This window comes from Theropithecus gelada, chromosome 6 (genome assembly GCF_003255815.1).
Source record: "Theropithecus gelada isolate Dixy chromosome 6, Tgel_1.0, whole genome shotgun sequence".
NCBI lineage: Eukaryota > Metazoa > Chordata > Mammalia > Primates > Cercopithecidae > Theropithecus > Theropithecus gelada.
In genome coordinates, this window is record NC_037673.1 from 165,989,319 (window position 1) to 166,013,600 (window position 24,282).

At 41.6% G+C, this 24,282-nt stretch overlaps 1 protein-coding gene across 1 annotated transcript in view; it reads left to right on the forward strand.

Annotated features, from left to right (window-relative positions):
* DOCK2 (dedicator of cytokinesis 2) overlaps positions 1 to 24,282 on the forward strand; it is a 435,458-nt gene that overhangs the window by 144,072 nt on the left and 267,104 nt on the right. The window contains exon 26 of the mRNA XM_025388691.1: positions 19,157 to 19,305. Coding sequence (XP_025244476.1) covers positions 19,157 to 19,305 — 149 coding nt within the window. The remainder of the gene's footprint in view (positions 1 to 19,156; positions 19,306 to 24,282) is intronic.

Below are 24,282 nucleotides of genomic sequence, written 5' to 3' on the forward strand. Positions count from 1 at the left end.
CTCTTTTGCTCCCCAAATAGCTGATCTTTTCAAACCTTTGCTCTTTTTTTCCTGGTAAGACTTTCAGATAACAGTGTAAATGCAATTAACCACACATTTCAGATGATGATGAGATATTTTTGAACATGTTTAACGGTTTCACAAAACATAGATGGGAAAAGTTGAGTGACTTCTTGGAGAAATTGCGTAATCCAACCTGTTCATTTTCAGCCCAGGAAACTGTGGTTCAGAGGGGACATGACCTGCCCAAGGTCACACCACAAGTTAGTGGCAGAGTTGGAATTAAAAGTTAGGAATCCAGATTTTAGTTTCTTTCTTTCATTTGCCGGGTAAGCAAAACTATTTTCTTTGGCATGAAGGATAATTTCAGGTGTGTACAGATAGAGGACTGTATCCAGAAGGGAAGTTCATTCATTCCTTTCAGTTCCCTTTCAATCCTTCTGATTATGTCAAGGATTGTGTATCTTTGCTGTTTTGTTTTTATCTTTCTCTAATAATCTCCTTTGATAACAAAGATGGAGCAGACCTCAGGCTTAAGCTTCTCTTAGAATTTAATAAAAGTGTTTATTTTTATTGTATTGATTGTTATGATATCTTCCATTTATGGCAAAGGATACTGGTTTTCTGGTTGAGGTAGCAAAGTTTTCTTTTAAAATAAACTTAAGCAGATTCAAATGAATTTACTTTACGAAAAATATTAAGTAAACAATAGTGCAGGTGGAAATTATGATGAGTACATAGCAGGTTTCCACTGAAAAAACATAATGATAAACTAAAGCTTGGAAAATACTCAATTTGATTTTGCCCTTTAGAAAGCTCTAAGCTCTCTGAAGATAGATATGGCTAAATCCCAGTTTCCTTCTTATTCATGTCATGTCCTTTTTAAGGAGCAGTCAGAAAAACAATCATTAGATCTAAAAGAAGAACATAAAAACTACCCGTGTATGAGATGAACTCGTGTGTCGATAACCTCATTATGGGCAGCTTCCCTACAAGCCAAAAAGTTGGATCAGCAACCAATCTAGTTTCAGTAAGGAGGTAGTTTTGTTTATATTTTACATTATAAACAGTATGCGAATGCATTTGAAAACAGAAACTCGTTTCATTCTTCAGGGACTGATGCTCTATTTTAAGATATTTTATACCTTATTCTTGCCTTTTTTTTTTCCTTCCTAAGTTCTCTACCTTCTGATCACCATCCCATCAGAGAGTGTGAATGAAGAAAAAGATGGCAAAATGCAATTTATCAAACATTTTCTCACTATTAACACATTTTAGAGATTAGCATATATAGAACAAATGGAATGGGAATATTAAAGTTATTCATTAAAATGGAGTGTAGAACTTTCCACATGTTTCTTTCATCTATAATTTACCAATATCAAATGAATACTTGGAAAGAAAGATGTACTAGATTGCAATATTTGAGTGTTTTTCCCATTATCTTTAATAGCAATTCTCCAGTATTGCTTAATTTGTTTCCCTTCTCCCTAAAGCAGAAGTTTCTTCTTAGCTGTGACTTAGTTATCTAGGGATCCTGGAGCTCTGAAGACCTCCATTATGGTTTGGCTAAGATGAGCTTGCCTTTCCTAAATGCTACACAGAACTCATTCATGCCCGCTCTTCCTGTGGGCTTCTTCTGCTGGCCATTAGTGCTTTTTGTGGACTGCTCCTTCAGTGGAAAATTTATTCTCATTTAGAGGAACCTGAAAAAAAAAAAAAGAAGGTAGAGTCAACTTCTGGTGACTTATGGGCAGTTAGAGTCAAATGTTTGAAAAATGGGCTTCTGAATCAGCAGAGATTTTACAAAGTGACTGGTGGAACTGCATACAAATTGGTAGAGTACAGAGATGCCAAGAAATGATGCTACTTCTATTACCACTAATAAAAAGACTGCATTGCTAAATTCAGGGCTAGAAAGGTTAATGATGATACATTCTTTTTTAGTATCAAAGATTAACATGATAACTTGCATATTAAAGTGAATTCGGACCTACTGCTAATGGAAGGGGCATACAAAATTAATTTCTACAGCACCTCATAAATGACAATCACTCACTTTTCTTTGGCTGGTGTTCTTTGTCTTGGCAGGGGCTGCATGTGTACTTAAAGTGGGCACACTTCTGTTAGTAGTGGGGCATCTTTGGCCCCTGAGGAATTTGGGAAGCTTGGGGCGTGTGCCCTGTAGCTCTTAACCACTGCCTGTCTGCTGGGTGTTTACCTGCTGGGATGTGTGTACTCCATTACCAGCCATCTTGTTGACTGGCATGGATCTTGGTTTTAATATTTAATGAGATGATGAAACCATGCTGAAATGAGAAGAGCGTGGAAGGTGGGAGAAAGAATGGGAAAGGTAAGAAAAGAGCTGCCCTCTCTTGATGGCAGGAGATTCTCCAAGAAGAATTCAGCACAGCATCTTCAGGCAACTATTTGCCATCTTTTCCCTATTGAGTACCAAGGCTCAGCTGATGTAGAAACATAGCCTGCCCAGTCTTTAAGAGCACAGGTTCTGGAGTCCAAGTACTTGATTACAAGTTCCAGCAAAATCCCTTGAGTAACTTACTTGACTTTTTCAAGACTTACTGTCTGTTTTAAACAGGAAAAATAATATGAACCATATATATATATATATATATATATACACACACACACATATTTATATTTTATATAAAATTAAATAGAACTTTAGTATAATTTACATATAGAAAAATACACACATCTTAAATATATAGTTCATGAATTTTTTCATATGTAAATCTATTAGCCACCACCCATATCAAGATACAGTATATTTTCATTACCCAGAAATTTACATATAAATATTTTAAAAATTAAATAACAGTAGCTTATACTTTTATAATGCTTTCCACGGGCCAGGTATGCTGATCTTAGTGCTTTATGTTATCTTGTTTCATTCTCACCCAGAGAGGTGCCGTTATTATTTCCACCCTACAGATACAGAAACAAAGACACAGAGAGGTTAAGTGATTTCTCCAAGATCACACAGACAATAACCGATATTCCACTTCCACACTCTGCTCACTGTTGTCTATATAGCACTTACCATGTGGTCTGTTACTGACTAAGTGCATTAGAGGAATGAGAATGGAGCCTCCTTGATGGCCGACATTTCCTTCCATTCCTCTTCTTCATAGTCCAGTTTATCATTCTGCCTTGTCTCGGGCTGACGGGCTGTGCATGGTACTCTAGCAGAGTCTTTGAGGGAAAAGATGGTTCCATCCCTACCTTCAATACTCAGATGCATGACTGGTGCTCTAGAAGTAGTTGTTGACTGTTACTCCCAGAAAATCCTGTCCCCCAGCTCCCCACTAACTGGCATGACTTGGTAAAGTGAGAATTTTGACAAATGTACAGGTGGGCTCACCGGGACCCCTGCCAGTTTGGGCTGCTTAGCCACCTTTGGGCTCAGTCTTAACCTTGTCCTTGTGATAGTCTACAAATTTCAAGTGAAAATCCCTCCTGTTTCTGGGTCTGTTGTGGCTCCCTTGTCCCAGCTTCCCATACTCATGTCTCCTCTGTCAGTCGTCATTCTTGCCCAGTTGCTACTGCTTTTCCTGCTCTACTTTTGCCTTTTTTTCTCTTCTTCTCTGTCTGTCTTCTCTTCCTTTGCCTTTTCTTTCTTCTTTTTCTCCATCTTTTTTTCCTCTTGTACCTCTTCTTTTTTCTTTTTCTCTTCGTCCTTCCTCTCCTTTTTCTTCTCCTTTTCATTTTATCATGATCTTCATGAGCAACACCAAATAAAATTAAGAAACCACTCTCTGCTAAATGCATTGTAGTTGCCCATGGGAATTTTTTTTTTTTTTTATAGGAGGCAGCCACGTCCACTGTATCTCTCATATAGTTAAACTGATGCTTACCCATTTGTACTAGATTATTTTCAGACATATTTAGCCAATCATTCCTTTGACATCTCCTTTTGGGTGTCTTATAGATACTCAAACTCATTATTTCCAAAACTGTACTCATTCTTTTCAAGAAAACCTCTTCTTCCATGACTTTTCTGCCTTTGAATCTTTCTCATCTATGCCTTGGATCCGGTCACATCTCTCTCTTTATCACCTGCACGCTGGTCCTGTAACACCCGTGTGTCATATGGAATGCTTGGCATTTGGCAGATGGTCGACACATACTTTTTCATGTGAATAGAGAAATGGAAGTGTCATGGAGGGACAAGCACACACTCATGAAACCTCCTCCCTTTATTTTTTTTTATATTTCACAAGATCACAAAACACAGTCAAGTGACTTGAAACCATTAGCTTTTCTCCAGTTCTTTTCAGAGCTAAGATTTCACAATTTGAGTCAAAAGCAACAAATGACTACTAAGCTCAATGTAGAACGTTAACATTAAAATACAATATGAAAATTTTCTTTAAGAATTTCGTGCCAGAAAAAGCTATGGTTCCTGCAAGGAATTGGTCCTCTTCTATCCTAATGATCAACAAACTCTAGAACTTGGATGGCTGCCTTTATGGCCCCAATAAGGGCAGTTGGAGTTTATGTTATCTTGTACACTGGGATGCCATCTGTCTTCTTTCATTCTTTTTGGACGAAGGTAATGTATAAAGAAATACTTATAACTAATAATAAACACATGAACAGATAATGTGCAAAATTATTTGCAATTTCATAGGAGTACAATGGGAGATTCATGTGGGGGCTACTGAACATAATTTGAAATGTGGTATGTTTCATTTCTTAACTTTTATTTGAAGTTTGGGGGTCCATGTGTGGGTTTGTTACATAGGTAAACTTGTGTCATGGGGATTTGTTATGCAGATTATTTTGTCACCCAGGTATTAAGCCTAATACCCATTAGCTATTTTTCCTGATCCTCTCCCTCCTTCTACTCTCCACCCTCCAATAGACCCCAGTGAGGGTTGTTCTCCTCTATGTGTCCATGTGTTCTCATCATTTAGCTCCCACTTATAAGTGAGAACAGTAGTATCTGGTTTTCTGTTCCTGCATTAGTTTGCTAAGGATAATGGCCTCCAGCTCCATCCATGTCCTTGCCTCCACCCATACCCTTGGACATAATCTTGTTCTTTTTTATGGCTGCATAGTATTCCATGGTGTATATGTACCACATTTTATTTATCCAGCATTTCATTAATAGGCATTTAGGTTAATTCCATGTCTTTGCAATTGTGAATAGTGCTGCAATGAATGTATGTGTTCATGTGTCTTTATAATAGAATGAGTTATATTTATTTGGGTCAATACCCAGTAATGGGATTGCTGGATCAAATGGTAGTTCTGTGAAATGCAATATGTTTCATTGTACATATGTTTTCTTACTGTTCCCATCACCTCACTGCTCCTTTCCTTTAGTACACATGGACTGTTCAAAGGTAAGGAGCATATGTTGTCCTCTCTTTGCACAGAGAGCTCATTACATGTCTTTAACTGTTATTTATTATCTTTATTTCCTACCATCTCATACTTTCCCCAGTTCTTCTTTTATTGCTGTAGAGTCCAAGCAAAATCTCTTTGATCCTCTTATTTAAATATTGGGCCTAAGTGTATGATTCATTTATTAAATCACTCTTTGCTTTGGGCCTTTTAGGGAAGGGCTCCCCTTGGCCCTTTTTTACAAGTGAAGAAATAAAGCAGGCAAGAGCCCCTGCTCCTCAAGTCTGTCTCATCTCTCTACCTTCTTAGATGAGTGCTTTTAGAAAAGAAAAACAGGCCAGAGGATAAATTCTTCCCATTTCCATTTTTATTTACAGGGACAAAAATGGCTGTGTTTTTTTCCTTTCCTCTTTGAAGTTTGCTTCCCGTTCTTCAGTTTATTTGAAATATAGTATACTTCTCGGTTTTCCTTTTGTAATAAACAACACTAGGTTTTAAATCTGCGGAGCTGTAAATGAGAGGAGCCCCAGCCTCCTCTCCTTCGGAGCTGATATGGGGAAGGTGAGGGAAGAGGAGAATCAGATGATGATTGGAAACAATTAGACAACCATTCCATTTTGCTAATGCTTGAATCCAGGATAATTTTCTCATTTAATTCTCTGAAATGAAGGGCCCCTCTGTTAGCCTTAAAATGTAAACAAGAGGCTTTTAATGCATGATTTTCCCAGAAATGGAATGCTAGCTGCTCATATTGATCCAAAACATTGCTGTTGGCTTTTGTTCTTTTTGGTATTTGTAAGTTTTGTGATGGCGACGATACAGGATTGTTCATGTGCAGCTTGAGGATTGTCAGTAAGTGCTATTATTATTCTAAGTTGCAAACAGAAATGAAAAAGGACATTCAGAGAACGCTTGCCTGAGCCCTCCATTAGTCTGTCCACATACAAAAGGGAAAATGGAAATCTGAGGCATATATCCCAATTATTTCAATTTATACCCACCTCTTAGAACTCAATTCTCTGAGTTTGGTATTCAGACAAAAGTGTAGTTTGTTTGAATGATGCAGATAACAGCTTTAAGTCCACTTTATTCCAGCCTGTCTGGACCAGGCATTTGTACAATTTATAAGTTAGCAACAGTGGAAGAAAACTGAAGCTTTAACACGCTCTGCTTTGGGCTGAAAAACTTGTGCATAGCGTTGGATCCCAAAGCCTCATTACACTTAATAACTGCAACTGAATTTGTATCATGTTTTATTTTGATCTTTTTACAAAAGAGTCATTCTCATCTCCATTTTTGGAGGGTGAGAAGTAAAATGGCTCATCCAAGCCTGGTGGTAGTAAGGCTGGGATTCAAACCCAGGTCTCCCAACCTTTAACCCAAAGCTCCACTCGCTATGCCATGCCTTCCTCTATGATTAGGTAAAATGGCTCAGGGGAGGTGGTGAAGGTAAAGAAACACACATACAGCTCTCCTTCTACACCTCCCATCCCACCCGCAGCTGCTATCATTTAGTTTCCTCGAGGATGGCACAGAAAAATGAATATTGACCAACCCAACACTAAACAAGTTTCTGATTCTATGAGTTGCCCTGAATACAGACCCCTTATTTGCCTTCAGCAAACACTCATTCATCTAACACTTATTAAGATCCTACTGGAAAACAGGCATTGCGTTAGGAACTGTAGGAGACATGACTTGATTGAGATTGGATATCTCACCCCAGGCTCTCGCTGTCTAATGAGGAAAGGTAGCAAATGGCTTGAAGTCACGATTGCTGTTTGCTAGCCAACTGCTATGTGATGGGGAAGCCCAACCGACTATAGTTGAATAAAAAAATGAAAGAAGTGAATGACTGGACTAAAGACTCAACCACTGAGTTGACTAACACTCGTTATTGTTTAATTCTGGGGTTCTAGGACTCAGATTTGTTTTCACCCCCCTTGGACTGTAACTTACGAAACCACAACAACCAGGCCAGGCGCGGTGGCTCACGCCTGTAATCACAGCACTTTGGGAGGCTGAGGCAGGCGAATCACAAGCTCAGGAGATCATAGCCATCCTGGCTAACACGGTAAAACCCCGTCTCTACTAAAAATACAAAAAGAAATTAGCCAGGCATGGTGGTGGGTGCCTGTAGTCCCAGCTACTCGGGAGGCTGAGGCAGGAGAATGGTGTGAACCCGGGAGGCAGAGCTTGCAGTGAGTCGAGATTGGGCCATTGCACTCCAGCCTGGGCAACAGAGTGAGACTCCTCTCAAAAACAAACAAACAAACAAAAAAAACACACACGCACACACACACCACAAACATCAATCGATCATTAAGCAGACCAAAAAAAAAAAAAAAAAAAAAAACCACACAACAAACATCAGTCAATTATTAAACAGACCAAGCAATCCAACTCTTGGATTTTCTATTTAAGGCCAACTTAAGGGAGTTAATAAACTCAAAGGGTGGCTGCCTCAAGCTAGCAGAATCTAGGAATTGGTAATAATTGCCCTGCACTCATGAGCTGGAGTGAGTGGGGCTGGAATGACACTGGTGTTGGAGTCAGGTCCGTGCTGGGGCCTTGCCTCTGTTGGAGACACATTAGCTGGGTGAGCTGCATGGAGCTCCTATTTTCTCATCTGTAAAATGGGAACAATGCAATCCATTGAATAGATTTTGGTAAGGAATAAATTAATTCTCAGTATGGTGTCTATAATCCAGCAGGAGTTCAATGTACATTGCATATCTCTCACAATTAATATTCCACTCTCCCACCCCCCTTCATGCCAGTAATTTCTGTCCCCTTTTAAAAAATATGAGGCCGGGCGCGGTGGCTCAAGCCTGTAATCCCAGCACTTTGGGAGGCCGAGACGGGCGGATCACGAGGTCAGGAGATCGAGACCATCCTGGCTAACACGGTGAAACCCCGTCTCTACTAAAAAATACAAAAAACTAGCCGGGCGAGGTGGCGGGCGCCTGTGGTCCCAGCTACTCGGGAGGCTGAGGCAGGAGAATGGCGTAAGCCCGGGAGGCGGAGCTTGCAGTGAGCCGAGATCGCGCCACTGCACTCCAGCCTGGGCGACAGAGCGAGACTCCGTCTCAAAAAAAAAAAAAAAAAAAAAATATGTTATAGTGACCCTGGCTGCTGAGAAGACTCTATTTGAGTATGTGAACATGGACTAGCTAATAAAGAGATAAAAGTGTAGGAGTTCCTGGTTAAGTACAGATTGGGAGTCATGAAGCCATGGAATTCTATGAGTCTCCAGAGGGGACTGGCATGAGGGAATAAGGGATTCTGTATGGTGTGATGCAAATGAGAGACAGTGGGTCAGGGATGATAGCCCTGGAAGGGTGTAGGAGGTGCTGACCAATCTGATAGGTGTCCTGAGCACTTATAAATCAATGTGGATTCAGATGTCACTGAATTGGAAATGGTGTCAAAGGATGTGAGACACAGATCTTCATAGTCACCACGTTAGTGGACTCATTTTTCCTCTTGCATGAATTTGAAGTAGAACACTTTCCTAAATATTTCGCTTTATTTATGTAATGTGTGTGTGTGTGTATATATATTTATATATGTATACATGTATGTGTGTATATATATATATTTTAAAGATGAGTGTCTTGTTATCTTGCCCAGCTGGGCTTGAACTCCTGGGCTGAAGCAATCCTTCCATCTCAGTGTCCCAAGTAGCTGGGATTGCAGGTGCATGCCCAGCACCCAGCTAAGAATCCTTCTTTAAAGATTGTCAAGATTATCCAGTACAGAGGCAGCTTGGTCAGCCAGAAGCTTTTTAAATTGCTGCTCCTTTCATCACCAGGATGAAGAGGTGGGTGCACAGTCTTCTGACAGGCCAAACCGCATTCATCTGGTGCGGCACTGCAAATGGAATCATTCTAAGCATTAGGAAACAAATCAAATTTTGGGTCCCAATTCAATTGGCCTTATCTGCAATTTTACTTTTCCAAAAGCACTTTTAAGGAGCTGGATTGGCTTCTTATTTTTCCAAAAGCACTTTCTAAGGAGCTGGATTTAATGAGCAAGCTAGCAATGAGGAGGCCAGTCAGCAGTTGCAGGCAAGTGCAGTGGGATAACTAAGGGTGCAAGTACCTTTCAGAACACACTATTTATGTCCTAAATAGCTTTCAAAAGGTGTGATGATAGGCTATCTCAGTGGCCATTTCCCACCATCAGAGAAATGTTGATGGGAGTCTTTCATTACTTGCTAGTTGAGGCCAGGAAATGGTCTCCATGATTACACTCTAATTTGATAAACCCTAAAATGAATCTATTGCTGTCTCACTCAAATGCTCCAAAATGCATATGCTTACATAGGTATGTAGCACGTGTAATCCATCAGCAGGTCATGTTGACTCTGCCTTCAAAACATAACCCATGTTCGTCGACTTCCCTCTGTACTTGCACCCTTGTCTCTACTGCCGCAAATGAGTCAAGCTTTCATCTTCTCTCCCCTGCACTGTTATAGTAAGGAAGAAGGATAGCTTAATAGGTATGAATATGGGCTCTGGAATCATATTTCCTGAGTTTAATTCAGCTCTGCTTACTAGCTGTATGATTTTAGGCAAGTTACTGAACCTCTCTAAGCTTCAGTTCCCTCGTCTGTAAAATAGGTATAATGATATACTTTGTAGAGAGAATGCCTGATAGACAGTGAGGGTGCAATAAATACAAGCCCCCTTCTTTACCTCTACAGAAAGCCTCCTCAGTGTTTTCCCACCTTTCTCTCTAGGGCCACCATTAAAAACACAAAAACGAGAAGTGTTTATCACTACCCGGGAATCAAACTTTTTACCATGGGCCACAGGGCCTGATGAGACCTGGCCCTGGCAACTTCTCCAAATTTATCATCTCACATTAAACCCCTGTTTCCTGCAACCCAGGCACACTCATGTCCACTTCATTCCTCCAAGGTCTGCAGATTTCCATCCCAGCGCCTTTCCATGCCCTTTCCTCTGCAAGTGTGCCTCCCTGAGATCAGCGCATGCAGCTCCCTTCTCTCGCTTCAGGTCCCAGCTCAAGTGTGTCCGGCTCAGCGAGGCCTTCCTTGACTGCTCTGTATGAAGTGGTCTTCACAGGCCCCTAGAGGATTCTCTTCATCCTGTCACCTGGTTAATTTCCTTGCTGGTAGTTATCAGTGCCCGTTGTCACATCAGCTCTCATGGCCCCCAACTCCAGCACCTGCCTCCCAGGGCTGCCCTCAGGCTGCAGGACCCTACTTTTCCCGGGGACTGGAACCACCCAAAGTGCTGTTGACACCCTGGGTCTGAACATTCCAGGTTCATCACCCCTGGAGTCTACACTGCCTCCAGAACTCCTCGTAGGATTGAGCTCAAAAGTTATCTTTTGTGAGGCTTGCTTGATTTTTGTACTCGGTTTGGCCTCCTTCCCTCCACTTCCCTACTCCCCTTGCATATTTTTCTGGAACATCTCCTAGTAAGTCCTCTTCACCCAAACTTCATGTTAGAGTTTGCTTCTGGAGTATCTAACCTAAGACAACTATTAACTTGTTCATTTAATTATTTATAGCACTTTACTAGAATATAATATCCATGAGAAGAGTGAGTATTGACTATGTGTGTATGCATATATATGTATATATATTTAAACATACATATTTAAGGATATGAATATATTGCATGTCGACTCTCAGAGCTTTCAAATTATATTTATAATCAGTGTGACTTTTTTGGATACAAACAGATTCACATCCTGTTAAAAGTTCTTTACTTTGAGAGGCCAAGGTGTGTGGATTGCTTAAGCCCAGGAGTTTGAGACCAGCCTGGGTAACATACCAAGATCCCATCTCTACACACATACATATACAATAACAGTTCCAGCAGTTCCGTGTCGGCCAACCCTCCCTGCTGTCTCTGTGCTTCTAAATGGCAGGAGCCAACTTATTATAGGGTATTTGCTTATTAGGTTTAGTGCAAAATCACTTTTTATGTTCGGTATAAAGGATATATGGTAAAAACAAGAGCTTGGTTCGGACTTTCAATGGATATCTAGTATAAAGTTTTGAAAGTACGTTTTTCCTTAAGGATTTACCACCTAACTGTATTTTTCTCCCTTCTAAGATACCTGGAGAGAATTTTAACTGGACGCTGAGTTCTAACATTTCTAAATAGGCTGTTTGTTTAGCTGGGAGATATATTTTGGCCCCATAGGGGTTCGTAAAGTGGAGACATAGATGGTGCCGGAGGGTGGCCAGAGGGCTGCGGGTGGTGATTCTGGGTTTTGCAATGAGGTGTGTTTCGGGGGGTGAGGCAAGTGACTCATGGGGAGCTGCTGAAGAATGCGTTGGGGGAAATGCTAGTGAAGTTGTAAAAGGCTTGTAACCTGATCTGGAATATGAAATTTGTGGGTAGTTATTGATTTCCCAGTGGGCGGAATTAGTTTTCTTTGTGATATGCTGGCTGGAGGAGGGAGGTTGTGAGAACAAATCGCTAACTGTCAGACTAGAATCGTGTCTGTGGAGGTCTCCCTTTGTGTCCAGTTGATCCAAGCAAGTGGCTTTCAACATCTGCAAATGCTCACAAACCGAACAGAAGAAAAGCAGCCTGGCAGAGCAGCGCTGGGTTTACACTGGGCAGCCCTGCCTGGGAGAATTTGGGGTTTCAATTACAGGGGGAGGGCAGGGTGAGCTGTGACATCTGTGGCCACCCCCGCTTCCCCATTGCCAGTCCTCCGAGAGAGTTGAGCTGAGAGGAATTCGACTTTCAGTCAATAGGAACTTGGCCAAAGCCGAATGAGTTTCACCTTAAAGTCTGTGAAAAATGGAACAGGATTGAAGAGTCGATTAACACACACTGGTGACAAAGTCAGGGGCTGGATGTGAGTGGAATGAGATTCCAAGTGCAGGCTGCCATAGTCAGGCTTGGAAACATGGGCACTCATGCTGAGGATGTGACTGAGCCCTGACACAGATGCATTGCTTATGTTTAACCTTCTTCCCCTGCAGTAAGAGAGAGGCTAGAAAAGTACAGTGCACTATACTCCAGAATGTCCTAAAATCTGTATTCTGATGGTGGGACCAGGATGTACCTGGGTTCACAGATTGGCAAGCATTTCCCTAGCAGGGATATAGTGTCCATCTTGTCTTATGTTTTATGAGTGACTCTTTGGGTTCTCCTTCTCTCAACATGAGTTTCATGGAGGAGAGGGGTAATGGCATATCCCATGGAAATCGCATTATATCCAAAGGCCACTGCTGACCTTCTGTTAGTTCTGAGTGAGTGCATGTGGATTGGTGTAGGGCTGGTCCTGAACTGGCACCTCTCAAAAAACCTGGAGGGATGATGGTGTACCCCAACTACCGCTTGGGCCTTACTTTCATTTATGGGATGACAGCAAGAATCTCACTGGTTTTCCTGTTACATAGAAAATGACTGTATCGTGTGATAAATGGTAAGATGGAAATATGTTGAAATATATTATGGGTGCCATAGGAATGAAGAAGAGTCACCCAAGGCAAAGTTGGGGTGTCAGGAAAATCATCCTAGAGGATTTCACGTCTAAGTTAGGAGCTAGAAGGGAAGAAGTCAGGAGAAGATGGGCGGGACAAGAGCATTCTAGGCAAAGAAAATAACGTGAAAATTCAGGAGAAGGAGAGAGTTTGTGGTTGGAACAGAGAGAGGGAGGTGGAGAAGTGGCAAGTGGTGAGCGCCCACGATGAGTTGAGGGAAGAACTTGCTCACAGATGGCCTCCATCCATGCCAGAGAGTTGAGAAAACTCATCCTGAGGGCAATAGGAAGTTACTGAAGAATTTCCTGACCACAAGGGACTCCTGTGCAGGGAGCAGGGAAGGCGGTTAGGAGACTTGACACAGAAAGTGGAGGAAGTTGGCTTGAGGGTAGAATGGGCATAACTTCATAATGGATTAGATGCTGATGTAAAGAGAAGAAGAACTCAAAGACAGTCTCTTTGCTTGGTTGACTGTGTGACTGGGGGTGTCCTCACTCTCAAGAGACAGCAAAGGAGAAAGAACAGATTTGAGGGGAGGAGGGTCAATTCAGATATGGTTTTTAGGAATGTTTCCTACTGGAGCTGGATTGTGGCTGTGGTCGCAGATGTGATTTTGGCTGGATGCACGTCAAGGTGGTTTTCCAAACTGACAAAGAATTTTCATTTAGTTCTTCCAATGGGGCTGATACTGGTGAGGAGCAGGTGAAGAAAAGGGTCCTCTTATTTGAAGTGTCCATGAGCCATGAAATAATTGCAAAAGCACACCACACTTCAAGAGGGCTATGCATTCAGGTAGGTAGCACTGACTGCTGCATGACAAAACTTTCCTAAGGGAGGACCCAGAACCCAGAAATACTGCATCTTCCTCTCTGCAGTCACTTGGACAAAGAAAACCCTTTCGATTAAAACCCAAGGAGTTGAGTAGTTCTGCAGATTCTCCCATGGCTGGTCTGAATTATAATTTGGACTTGTCACTTGGTGGCAAGTCTCCCAGCCTTTGTCAGACATTGGATACCTAAGGCAGGAACCCAGCCTGGGTGTGCAGGTCTCTGACATTCATTACCTCTGCCTATGAAGATTGATTTCAGGGTTTGCACTATTTATCTTCAAAACCATTTGTGTTTGTTGGTTTGACAATCAAGCAGCAATTTAGAAATGCTGCTTCCTGGAGCTTTACAGACTAATATAATTTCACAGCTCCAATTACAAAAGAGAAAAATTATTTCATCTACAAACAGAGGAGCCAGACATTTCTGAGAAATCATGGTTAAAGAGAAGACAGAGTACCTTTTGAAAAACAGACCATGTTATTAATGGCCACTTCAGTGAAAATCTTGCTGACTCTCCACACCATGAGCCTCCATCTTATGGGGATGCTGGTTTTGAGAATCTGTAAAGCGTCTGCCTTTCAGCTTGATAAACTATTGCTTCTCCTGATGCCTGGTCTGCAGCTCCCACAGCCTCAGTACTTTGTGAGCAAGGCAAACATCCACTGTCTTTCCACCTAGCAAATATATCCTTCCTCCTGCAACTTCCTTGGAACCTATGTTTTATAGAATCCTAGAATTTTGGATGTGGCTTTAATAATCATTCACTTCATCCCTTCATCTGATACTTTACCTCTTCCTCGTGCCTATCTATAGACGCAACTTACTACTTGAATACTTCTAGAGATGGAGAACTTACTATCAGACTTTTCCATGAAAAATCTACTAGCTTAGTTCAATTTTAAGTAGGATTTAAAGTCCGTGATTTCCCAAGGAGATCTTTCATATCTAAAATCTCCTGAGTGGCTTTTTCCTTGGATTCATATCTTAGTAATGGGATTTATGTGAGGTATCTCAACTAGAGTGCTAACAGAATGACCTTTTAAGGAAAACCCTGACCTCGGTTATTCCACAGCTCTGTTTTATGACCGCTCCTAATAGGTTGCCACTCCTAAGGTGTAAAGGTACTAAGTGTTTTTCCTGTCTACTCAAGTCTGCTTCTTATCTCCGTTGGCTCTGTGCAATGATGGGGAGTTAACCCCTAGTCATTCCTTTCCACCCTAGAATAGTGACTGGCACATAGTAAGCCTTCAATATATGTGTAGAATGACTGACTGAAAGAATTAGTTCAATGTGTGAATGGGTTAGTTCTTGATCTGCCTTTACATGGCTCCTTCCTATAGGTCCTACTGACCCTATTTTACAGGTGGGGAGAGTTTTAAATAATTTTTAATCTTGAGTCACAAAAAGCTATTTTAAGCCTTAAAACATTATCATCTTGTAGTTTAAGCTCAAGGCAATTGACCACGCTTGATTTGTTTTTTACTACCTTGCTTCAAGGGCTTATCAAATCTTTAGCTTCGGCAGAATCCAAATTCGTTATGTCAGAAGCTAGGAATCTAGGGGACAACCCACACGCTCTTATATTCATTGTTATCACCTGGATTGTCATCACCATGGCATCTTCACTGCAGTGACACAGATTTCCTGAAGGCACATCTTTTGGTGACTCCCTTTTACCCAGAGGACTGTGGAAAAACAAGACTTTCTGTTGTATTTTAAATCTCCTTTTTTAGAATCTCTTATTTCACTTTTCAAAGAGGAAGACTTTACCACCTTTATCTAACTTAATAAGATAATGCACAATTTTTATCTTCTGGTTGGGCTTAGTTATCACATCAATGAAGGCATAATTGGGAAGTATCATTAAGTTAGGGAAGTTATTCGTCTTCCAATGACAAAGCATTTACCACTTCAGATGAACTCACCTAGTTTTCTACAACAAGAATTTCAACACTTAATTTCCCTCTAGCAAACAAAACATTGCAAAGTTACAAGTTCATATCCTTTTGAAGATAACTTTTAGCCAGGCAGAAGGAAATAAAGAGAAGACAACTTTTAAAATAAACTTGTTAATGAATATTGTAAGACTTTTTTTACCCTGCTTAATAAATACATCTGGATGAAAATCTCAACTTTTTAATGGCAAGATATGGACTGAATATTTAACTTAAGTAATAGGGTAATTGATAAATTAATATATTTTCTCCAACTTTCTCCCTTATCATTCTAAATAAAGGGTAGTGGCTAATCAATGTATTGTACTCTCAAAAGTCCTTAGACCAACAAGTGGTTGTTTTTTTTTTTTTCTTTTGAGACTGGGTCTTACTCTGTTGCCCAGGCTGGTGTGTAGCGGTGTGATCATGGCTAACTGCAGCCTTTACTTCCTGGGCTCTGCTCTTCTCACTTCAGCCTCCTGAGTAGCTGGGACTACAGGCATGTATCACTATGCCCAGCTAATTTTTAAATTTTTGGTAGAGATGGGGTCTTCCTGTGTTGCCCAGGCTGGTCTTGAACTCCTGGGCTCGAGTGATGCAATTATAGGTGTGAGCTACCATGCCCAGCCCCAACAATATATTTCTTCAGTGCAAATTTCTCATAAAGTGTCATTAAAGCTGTGACCTATGATTTTATCTACAATTTTAAGCAAAGCAGAATCAAAATTTTTGTCATCTATAATTTTCTGTTTCCATAGAACTGACACTTCGTTGCAATTAAGAACACTTCTTTTAAGTGTTATCTTTCATTATTCTCCTTCCAAGAGAATATAACCCTAGATTTATGTTCTCTAAATCACCAAGTGTTCTCTAAGTCCTCACTCTTCTTATTGAAATGTTATCCACGTGTCACGGACTATCTCAAATGCCACCTCCTCCATTCCTTCAGCCAAGATTTACTGACTCACTCCTATGATCCAGGTACTGTATCAGGCACTTGAATTTTAGTTCAGCTCTCATGGAGCTTACTCCTTAGTGGGATGAATGGACATGAATTACACTTACTGGAATTTAATTAAAAACTGAGATTGGGCTCTGAGAGAAGGGACATACTCTGTTAGATCCTATAAAGTCTTCTATGAACCTTCTGACCAGAGCTCATGAGAGGGCTTCTGAAGCACTCAATGTGTTTTGTGACTCTATCAGTTGGGACTCTTTGGTTTCAAGCAGCAGAATCCTACTCTGGTAAATTTAAGTAAACACAAATGTATTTAGAAGAAAGGGAACAATCCATAGAATCAGAGGAAATGCTGGGAAACTAGTTATCAGAGAGGAGAGACTCCGAATCTTGGAGGGAGAGGGGACTCAGCATGCCCCCCGGGCAGCCTCCTTGGGGCACTTCTGTGATGACAGCAGAGCCCGAGAGACTGCACATTTCTCTTTTCTTTTCTTTTCTTTTTCTTTTTCTTTTTTATTTTTTTGGAGATGGAGTCTTGCTCTGTTGCCCAGGCTGGAGTGCAGTGCTGTGATCTTGGCTCACTGCAATTTCCGCCTCCCTGGTTTAAGCTATTCTCCTGCCTCAGCCTCCTGAGTCACTGGGATTACAGGTGCCCACCACACCCAGCTAGTTTTAGCTTTTATTTATTTATTTATTTATTTTAGTAGACGTAGGGTTTCACCATATTGGCCAGGCTGGTCTCACACTCCTGACCTCACATGATCTACCCGCCTTGGCCTCCCAAAGTGCTGAGATTACAGGTGTGAGCCACCATGCCCAGCCAAGACTGCACGTTTCATGTAGTGCATAAGAGCAGTCTCTGCAGTCGGGCTGGATTTACCACTTACTAGCTGTGTACACATGACAAGTCCCTTTGATTCCTCATCAGCAAAATGGGGAAATAATATTATCTACCTCCCTTAGTCACTAGGAGAATTTACTGAGATGATTCATGCAGGACACTTGCAACAGTGCCTGGTACATTGTAAGCACTCAAAATACTGTGTATTAGTACCATTGGCAGTTATCGTTATGAACATTCCCTCAAGATTCAGATTTCAGGAGGCCATCCTAATTGGGGCCAGGTGTCCAGCCCTTCTCCACGGGAAGGCAGGCAGCCTATGACAGCTTCTCAGGATTATAGCCCATGACAGTATGGCTCCCCCACGTACAGTCAGGGTGCTGTGCCAGAAGGAGTGGGTGGTAGCTCTTGGGCTGACAGAATAAGAGATGTCCTCTACCTCTTCTGAACTTAGTCTTATTCTAATTTCTACCATTGTTCATTGATTTTGCTTTTTTTTTTTTTTTTCCTGTAATCACCTCTGTCACTTTTTAAGTACCTAATGGGCAAGAACCACATCTTATCTCTGTACCTCCATAAAGAGAGTATCTTCCACATTAAAGATGTCCAATATCTATTTGTTAGATTGAATTAAAATGAAATCCTGCTGTGTATGATTCACATTGCAGCTCAAGCAGCATCTGAGTGGGGGCAGCTTGACACATTTTGGGATTTTTTTTTTTTCCCTCAAGGTTTTCTGTTTTCAAGGGAAGTATGGAGACAAAGCTGTGAAGGGCTTCAGAATCTTCCAGAAATTTCCCTGAAACAGCAATATCAAGAGACATACCCTTCTCTGCAAGAGTTTTCATTTCTTTCTTTCTGTTTTTTGAGATGGAGTCTCACTCTGTTACCCAGGCTGGAGTGCAGTGGCATCATCTCAGCTCACCGCAACCTCCATTTCCTGGGTTCAAGCGATTCTCCTGCCTCAGCCTCCTGAATAGCTGGGATTATAGGTGCACGCCACCATCCCCAGCTAATTTTTGTATTTCTAGTAGAGATGGGTTTTCGCCATGTTGGCCAGGCTGGTAAATGAAAGCAATATGCACAAGGATGCAAATGGAAGGTTGTTCGTTTTGTACTGTCTGTACCAGTGAAAAATGTCCAGTAGTACAGGTACGGGCTGAATAGAAAAATACATCCATAATAAAGAGTACTATAAAACAGTTAAAAATAACTAAGTTTGTCCCTAAATGTAATAATACAGAAAGTGCTCCAAGAAATATTAGTGCATGAAAAAAAGTCAAGGTTCAGAGTAATATATACATCATGGTCCCCTTGTATAAAATGGAAACAAAGCCAGAATAACTATATGTTTTATACTGATAAACAGATAAGTAAAATTGTATAAAAGGATCTTGGAAGTTTATAATCACAGTATATGACTTAAATGCAAAGTTAAAACAACACTAGATATTTCATATGGCACATTTTATATGTATGTGTATATATAAAATATATAGAATATATTAGAATATACATATTAGAATAACTGGTTGCCCCTGGGTAGAAAGGGTTAGAAAAGGGACTAGAATTATGAATGATGTTCTCAGGAAATCTTAACCTAATCTTTAATATTTTAATTTTTTACAAGGAGAATGTCTTCATGAACTGTTTATTTAATGAAAAATTATATGCATATATGAAAGAAAAGAAACTAAAAAATGAGGAATTCTACATGCCTCTGAACTGTCTTTATTCCAGAATGCCGGGACATTCTGCTTCCTGTCATCACCAAAGAGCTAAAGGAGCTGCTGGAGCAGAAGGATGAGATGCAACACCAGGTCCTGGAGAAGAAGTACTGCGTTGAATTGCTCAACAGCATCTTGGAAGTCCTTAGCTATCAGGATGTGGTGAGTCCTCCTGATGATGTAGATATCCTGGACTCAGACTAGGGCTAAGTTGATTAAATTGTGAAATATTGATGCTGATGGATAGCAGCTAGAGTCTAAAGATAAAAGTCAACGGCTTGCTCAGCAGGCCTACTTTTCCTGTGACTAACCCCCATTGCTGTGAAGGATGGCTAGGGGACTAGAGTTAATCATGTAGCATTTTGTCACTGTGTGTCTTGTCGGCGAGGCTTTCTCAGAATGTGGGTATAGACATTATTGCAGCCTTTTTAGATGGCTTGTCCATGTACTCATGCCCTAGTTTGCAGGGATGGGAGGAAGAGTTTCCTATGCCTAGACAGCCAAGAAAACTCTCGTGTCTGCTTTCTTAGCTGATTTACTTGGGTTTTGTTTCTTCAGTTACCTTTTGAAATGGCAAAAATGATTAAGCCTCTTCCTGGATGAGCAGATTGCCAGGGCTCAGATTCCAGAGATAGGGCATGGAGTGGGATGGTGGTGGCCATGAAGTCATTGTATGTTTTGTAGACATCATTCAGAGATTAGCTGGGGATGGAAACCAAAGGAAAGTGTCAGTGGGAGTAAGCGGAGGGCTTCCAAAGGGCTGAATCTGCAGAAGGTAAGCCAGATGAAGTGGTGAAGACTGAGAGGTAGTGATTAGACCCAGGCCTGGAATTCTTAAGCATTGGAAGATGGAAGGAGGGTGCTTGATTTGACCCAGGTTCCTCTGGCAGCTCCTCTTTGTCCTTGGGTAATGTCCAGGAGGTACTCAGTCCTTAGATGGGACTGGTTTCAGAGGACTACATAGACCCAAATAACCAATACACTTTTTTCTAAGTGTTGGTGTGAGCCTTGCCTTTTTCTGTCTCCTCCCTAGAACATCCTCAGAGAAGAGCTTTCTAAATGAACTGTGTCTATGATTGACTGTAATTCAAAAACTCTGCAGAGCAATGTTCCTTTACTGGTCAGATCCATAGTCAACCATTATGATCAATTTCCTTGCATGCTGCCTCTCCTGTCTCTTCCTTTCTACACTCACCATCCCAGTTAAGCTGCTTCTTGTCTTATTATTACATATGCATAGCTTGCTTCATTCATTCATTCATTCATGCAGAAATATTAATACATATGATATACCCAGTGTGCGCTAGGCACTGGGAACAAAAAAACCTGTCCCCGATATATAATGACTAAAATCTAGATGCGTATTTGGGGTACAAGAGCTACAAAGGATATATGTGTGTGTATGTGTTTATGTGTAAGCATTTTTGTCAAGGAAGCCTACACAAAGGAGGTGAAACTTCAGCTAGTGTTCAGTGGTGAATAATTAATGATCAGAGCTCTACTTTATTTGTTGCTTTCTAGGCACTGGGCTAAATGCAATCTGCACATTCTGTCTGCTCACCCTGATCCTAGATACTAAGGCTTATCATTCCCATTTTAGAGATGAAAAACCTGAAATTCATAGACTTCATTAACATTTGAGGCCAAATAAATAGAGCAAATAAATGTCAGGATCAAAATTCAAACCGAGGTCAGTCTGATTCAGACTCTGAGTAATCACAGGCATGGGGCATATAAAGTCATGGTCTTTTTCTTCTCTTTTTCTGTCTACTCCTACCTCATGTAATGGAAAGACAGTATAATAACCGAGAGCTTAGATATTCAAGATTCATTCAGATGATGATGTTAGGATGATGTTTCTATAAGGACATTCAGTAGCTAGCTGTTGAGCTGGTTCCAGTCTTAGCTATTTGATCTTTTTAAAAATTGTTTTTTTAAAGGGAGATTTCAGTCTTACTCATAGTGTAGAAACATGAGGGTTTGCCGATGATTTCTGTGGTAACATCCTATATAATGTTGCCTCAGTCAGGGAGGTTGATCATGCCTGTGATCCCAGCATTTTGGGTGGCCCAGGGAGGAGGATTACTTGAGGCCAGGAGTCAAGGTTTCCATGAGCTGTGATCTTGCCATTGCACTTCAGCCCAGGTGACAGAGCAGACCCTGTCTCTCTCTCTAAAAAAAGTTTGCCTCTTTCTGTTGAAAAGCCAATCCACAATGTTTTTTACATTTTAGTAATGCTCAGATCCCTTTTAATGGAGAAAAATGTGGATCCTTGGGAATATGCCAGTGTCCCCCTGTTTGAGGGACCCAGTTATGATGTGCTAATTGTCAAGTTCCTGGTTTGGTAGAGGGATGGCCCAAGTTCACGGTTATTTGTGAAGCAGGATGCTGCGGCTCTGTCCATCCCAGGGGAGTGGCCTCCTAGAGCTCTACCCTGACAGGCTGTCATCATTTTGCACATTCCCTGACATCAGACACTGGTGAGAAGAGGCTGCTGTCTCACACACCCTCAGTACTTAGGGCTTCAAAGCCAAGAGGTGAGTGGGAGGCTCTGAGCTCCCCATGGGGGATTGTGGCATCTGGACTTGAGGTGTGTGGGAGGTGCGTGTCACTCTTTCCCGCCTCTGAATGCAGTGCTTTTATAATCAATTCTGACTGTGGGGACTAACCCACCCCTTTCTCCGGGTGAGCAACTGTCTTTGCTGGATGGGTTATTAAATACTGTTATCACCATTGAATTTGGTACAAATTTTGATGCTTTTGGTGAGCTTCACATCTCACCTCTCCAGCTCATGAAGATGGAAATCTCTCTTCTCTTCTCAAAAGCTTCTTCAATGAATAGGAGGCATTTAGTAGCCATGATTACTTTGAGCTAAACTGAAAATCAGAGGCCCAAAAGTACCTAATCTAAATTTCTCATGTTCTAGCATATAGCGGCTCTCAACATTGCCTCATTGCCTGCATAGTCATATCGCCTCGAGAGTTTTTATTTTATTTATTTTTATGCCAGGTTTCTGCTTCTGCCTCCTGAGTAGATAGAACTATAGGTACCAGCGACCACACTTGGTTAGTTATTTAATTAATTTGTAGAGACAGGGTCTCACTATATTGCCCAGGCTGGTCTCAAACCCCTGGCTTCAAACCCCTGGCCTCAAGTGATCCTCCTGCCTTGGCCTCTCAAAGTGCTGGGATTACAAGCCACCTGGGGAGCTTTTTAAAAGTCAAACCAGCAGGAGGCAGCCAAATGGGTAGGCACATAGGGGCGGGTCCCTGGTGAAACCCCATCTCCAAGCCAAAGACAGTTTAAAACCTGAAAGCCAAGCTATATGTTAAATCCTCAGACTGGACTGAGAACTTGTCTTAGTGTTTGGCACACTTTCCTCTGATTAATCCCCACCCTTCACTCATTTTACATAAACTTACCTTTTCCTAATTGGTTTTCTACACTGTCATGCCCACCTTTGAGTGTTGTCTTCACTTTAGCCTTTTTTTGCCTACTCACAAACCAATCGGCAGTCCCCATTCTGAGTCCATTAGGCCCCAGAGCCAGTCACACAAGGTGTGGGGAGGGACGGGGCGGGTACAACTTTCCAACCTTGGGGTAGGGGAACCAGTGCCCCCCCCCACCCCTACTATGTCCCCCGTGCCCCACTGAAAACCGTTTTCACTGCTCAAGAAAATTATTCTCCACCCCCCTCACCCTTCAATGTCCCACGTATCCTCATTCTTCTTGGGTGCGGCACAAGAGATCAGGAACCGCTGAACATGGGTACAAGCTATAACATAGATGGTGAGCTGGATGGGCTGAGCGAGGCCTGGGCAGGGCGTCACTGGCTGGGGGTCCCCAGCTTGCAAAGTGACTGAGAAGAAAAGTCTTGCATCAAAAGCAGTAATACCTAGGCCCCTGTCCCAAGTATTCTGATTGAATTGGTCTGGGGTTGGTGGGGCATTGCAATGAGAAGGTGATGATTATGAGGTGATACTAACTGTCAGCCAATGTGAAGAGCCACAGTTGTAGTGCAGGTCTCAAACCTGAGCAGGCACCCCCAGTAACCTGGAGGAGCTGTTAAAACACATTTCTGATCATTAGTCTGGACGGTGGGGTCCAGGCGTCCAGTAACTTATTTTTCTATCAAGTTCCCAGGTGCTGTTGATGCTACCAGTGTAGAGACCATGCTCAGAAACCATTGCTCTAATTTGACCTATTTTCTTTTTTCCTTTGATATTCACTGGAAATAGAGGAATAGCTGGGCTCATTCTCAGTTCTTTACTTTCTTAATTTAAGAGCCCTGTCCAGTCTATAAAATCTAGCATCTTCCAATATGCATTTAATAAACCATAAAATGGCAAATATTTCAAACACATTAATTTGTACCCATAAATTCATTTTCATGCGATAGAAGGGGCATGGAATATGCAAAGATCCAACTTTGAAAATTCAGACTGTAGAATGTGCTGTTTGCTTTCTACAGGTGCCAACTTCTAAAAATTGAATATTTAGATGAAAACAAATAAAAAAGGCCCCCAGAGCAAATGTTCTGGGTTTTTCTCCTGGTTGTTTGGACCTTCTCTGCTGACAACAGCATAGCCATTTTGACTGGCTTTTAGTTGACATCATGGAACAACACATTGTCCCACCCCAAGCATAGAGACTACGTCCACCTACTGGAGCCGTTGCCCACGGTAGAGCCACATGTGGAAATTTAGCAATTATAGTGCAGGATGGCAAGCTTCCATTTTGGGGGGCGTTGTGTGTTTGGGGAATGGGAGAGGATGCTTGTCTTCAATACTGTCATTGTTTGGGTACTTACAGCTCAGAGCAGCAGGCCAACCTTATTCTTTGAAACCCTGGGTGTCATGGTAGGACTCAAGGGGAGATGTCTGCCTTAGCCTGGGTGTTGATTTTTTTTTAATGATAGTGTTGAATTGTCTCACCCAGCTTGCTCCTGGCCTCTTAGCATATGAAAGGGACCAGCTCAGGTGAAGGATAAAAGGCCTGACTTCTTCCTCTATTAACTCGTTTTCTCCCCCGTCACTGAGCAAGTTTAGTTGTCAACTCCAGTTACTTTGAAGGGCGGTTTCACACTGGCTTCGTTCTGTGCTTTGCTGGCTGCTGAGTAACTGATAAAATTTAATATT